General features: G+C 42.0%; 1 protein-coding gene across 1 annotated transcript; it reads left to right on the top strand.

The window, feature by feature from the left end:
- Window positions 1-557: 557 nt before the first annotated feature.
- LOC122023036 (expansin-A8-like) lies at window positions 558-1,322 on the top strand. The gene has a single exon (XM_042581134.1). It carries the CDS (start codon window positions 558-560, stop codon window positions 1,320-1,322), a length of 765 nt encoding a protein of 254 aa, XP_042437068.1.
- Window positions 1,323-3,383: the final 2,061 nt, after the last annotated feature.

Genomic DNA, 3,383 nt, shown 5'->3' with positions numbered 1-3,383 from the left:
AGCCGAATCACGTAGGATGAACATGATAAACTGAAAGAGGATCACTATCCTAGGGTATCAAATAATAATAAAAATTTGGAAAGGTTTAAATGTTGGAAAAAAATATGATACTGGATTTGATTAGTTAACTATAGCCATAACAAGAAGAATTATTATTACCACTATACATAATCATAACCAGAAGAACCGACAAACTAACTAGATCACAAGAACAACGCCAAGGAAGCGGTTCCAACTGCAAAGTAGAGATTAGATTCCTTTCTTATCATTCATTGCCATCTAGAAAATAATACAAAAAAGAGAAAATAGTAAAAACCTAAATCTTTTGCTATCCAAATATAATCCAATTCGCTGTGAAGAACAATTGTTTTTTGATTTGTTCCCCTGTTTCCATGACTTCCTTTCCTCCTCCAAGGCTTTACCATTTTTGGCCAATAAATTTAATCCTCTGCTCTTAATCCTTTCTATTTATTATCATCTTTCCAAAGACGATACTATATATATATATCTAATCCTCGTTGTTCATTCCCAAGATGCAAGCAGCGAGGACGAGAGCAATGGCGATGCACAAGGTTGTCGTCGGCGTATTAATCATGATGGCGTTCGCGGCCACAAGCGCAGTGGCGCAAGGGGAGTGGGACACTGCCGACGCCACCTTTTACGGCGACATGTCCGGCAAAGCTACCATGGGCGGACCTTGTGGCTACGGCGATCTGTTCGCGCAGGGGTACGGATTGGCTAACACGGCAGTCAGCGGCGTGCTCTTCAACGACGCCGAGACCTGCGGCGCCTGCTACGAGGTGAAGTGCTTCAACAACACGCAGCACTGTACGACAACGATCGCCAAGATGACGGTGACAAGTCTGTGCCCGCCCGACCCGAACCTTCCGGGTGGAGGACTCTGCCAGCCGCCGAAGAAGCACTTTGACATGTCGATGGCGATGTACATGACGCTCTCGAATTCGCCTTACGCTGGGAGCATCCCGATTCAGTTCCGGAGGGTGCCGTGCGTGAAGATGGGCGGGATCAAGTTCAATATCAAGGGGAACCCGTGGTGGTTCCTGGTGCTCGTCTACAACGTGGGCGGCTCCGGTGATGTGTCGGCAGTTTCGGTGAAGGGGTCAAAAGATGGGAAGTGGATAACGATGGAGAGGGAATGGGGGCAGAACTGGCATGTGATGATGAAGCCGGAGCTGGTGGGGCAGGCTCTGTCGTTCCAGGTGACCACCGGCGATGGCAAGATGGTGGAGTCGGATGACGTGGCGCCGGCGAACTGGCAGCATGGGCAAATCTTTGAAGGGAAACAGTTTCCAACTAATTAATTGATAGAAGGAATCAACGGATCCTTTATTGGATACTTTATGTTTATCTCAGAATAAATAAAATGTTTTTAATATCATTGTTCATCTAAGTCATTCAGAAGATAGTCGACTTTCATCCACTACCGATTAAATTTGAAACATAATCTATACATTGTTCCTTTGATATTGCGCTGAGTTTTTACCTTAAGACATCATATGGTAACATCCTATATTTTAATCATTGCACCATCCCAAGAGGACAATTTAAGTTAGGTTAGGTTACAGTACTTTAATACATGTGTCTAATGTCCTATTTACTCTAAATGTAGATCCGATATATTAATGACCCCTTAGTGCCGACCTCACGAAAATAAAGGGAGGTATATGCAAGTACACAAGTGTCAGGTGCATGGTGGGTAACCCCAAGTCATCAGTTCCTGAGAATCGACTCCTGACCTTTACGCCAGAGATGTCATGCGCCCACCGTCTGTGCTACATCCTGGGAGCATCCTATTTACTCTAAAGCGCGGATTAAAAAAGGATGGATTGCACAAGAGTCGAGATACTTTCTCGTTTTTATGGATACCAAAAATAAATGAGGGATGGATTTCAACTCTGGTAGTTGATTAATTTTATGCATTTTTTGTCCCCTCGAAATCAGACGGAAGCACGGTAGACGGAAGCACAGAAGCGAGAGGGCGAGAGGGAGACAATCTCCTTCACGCCACCGTGTGCAACCTTAACATATCCTTCGTTGGACTTCATGTTGGAGCACTTGTTAGTTAGAGCCCTAGAGTCAATCATTTGATGATTGTATGGACTCATGTATATCATATTCTTGTATATTAATAAAGGCATTTGTTTGGTTATTATACTTATTTGTATTAGTGCCAAATAGACTAAGTATAATAGCGTCCTTGAGTAGAGGGTTCATACCTATATCAATCGATTAGTTGAATCGATAGTGAGATGATATAGGGAACACTACTCTAAATCATTCCTAGTCGAGTATTAACATTCAGGGACAATGTTAATGCAATAAGACTAGCATGTAGGTCAGCTCGATGACTTGATCTCACAAGTCATGGATATAGAGATATCAAGCTGACACATGGGTATACATTAGAGAATGTATACTGAATGACCCTCCATGAGAAAGTATCATGGATCGTTATATGAGTGTCATATACTTTCTCATGTGGCTATTAGTATGACTATTAGTCCTTAGACCTGAAGTCACCATGGATCCCTACATAAGGAGTTATGTACTTTAGTTTCGTCAAACGTCACCCGTAACTGGGTGGACTATAAAGGCGATTACTGGGTATGTAACGAATTATGCAGAGGGATGTGAGTGATGTAGATGGGATCTATCCCTCCCATATGACGGGAGCGACATCGCTATTCTTGATAGAGTGAGACCACTAAGTGCATGGTCATGCTCAAATGAGTCAACATTAGATGTTGAGCTCATTTGATCGAGTGAGTCTACTTGGAGTTCAAGATTTAGATTGATTAGAGGATGACACGGTCTATGCCTCACATTGATCAATCTAGATGTCTAGGATAGAAGGACAATGTCACATATTGTGAGGAGTCACAATTAGTAGTCACAAGGTGATGTCGGATCTCCATTCTTGTAACTTGGGTAGTAATGATGTGTTGCTAGATACCGCTCATTACTTATGCTCCTAAATGGGTTTAGGGCATTGTCAACGTTACAAGAGCCTATAGGGTCACACACTTAGGACAATCAGATGGAGATTAGGTTCATATGATGAACCAAGAGTATTAGATTCATTTGATGAATCAAATTGGATTAAGAGTAATCCTAATTGGGCTAACTTGAGTTCGACTCAAGTTGATTCATGTATTTAATGAGTCTAATTTAGATTATGACTTATTAAATCAATTTAATTTAATGAATTAGATTCATTATATTAAGTTGGCTCGAATCAAATGGTTGGATTAGATCAACCATGGTAGAGATTGGGTCAAGTTGGACTTGACTAGAGAAGGAAGACTAAAGGTCAATTTTGACTTGACCTTTTGCCACCTCATTGGTGAGTTGGCATTAGGTGG

Source organism: Zingiber officinale, chromosome 9B (assembly GCF_018446385.1).
Source record: "Zingiber officinale cultivar Zhangliang chromosome 9B, Zo_v1.1, whole genome shotgun sequence".
Lineage (NCBI taxonomy): Eukaryota > Viridiplantae > Streptophyta > Magnoliopsida > Zingiberales > Zingiberaceae > Zingiber > Zingiber officinale.
The sequence above is the reverse complement of the archived record's forward strand: the minus strand, read 5'-3'. Positions and strand labels throughout refer to the sequence as shown.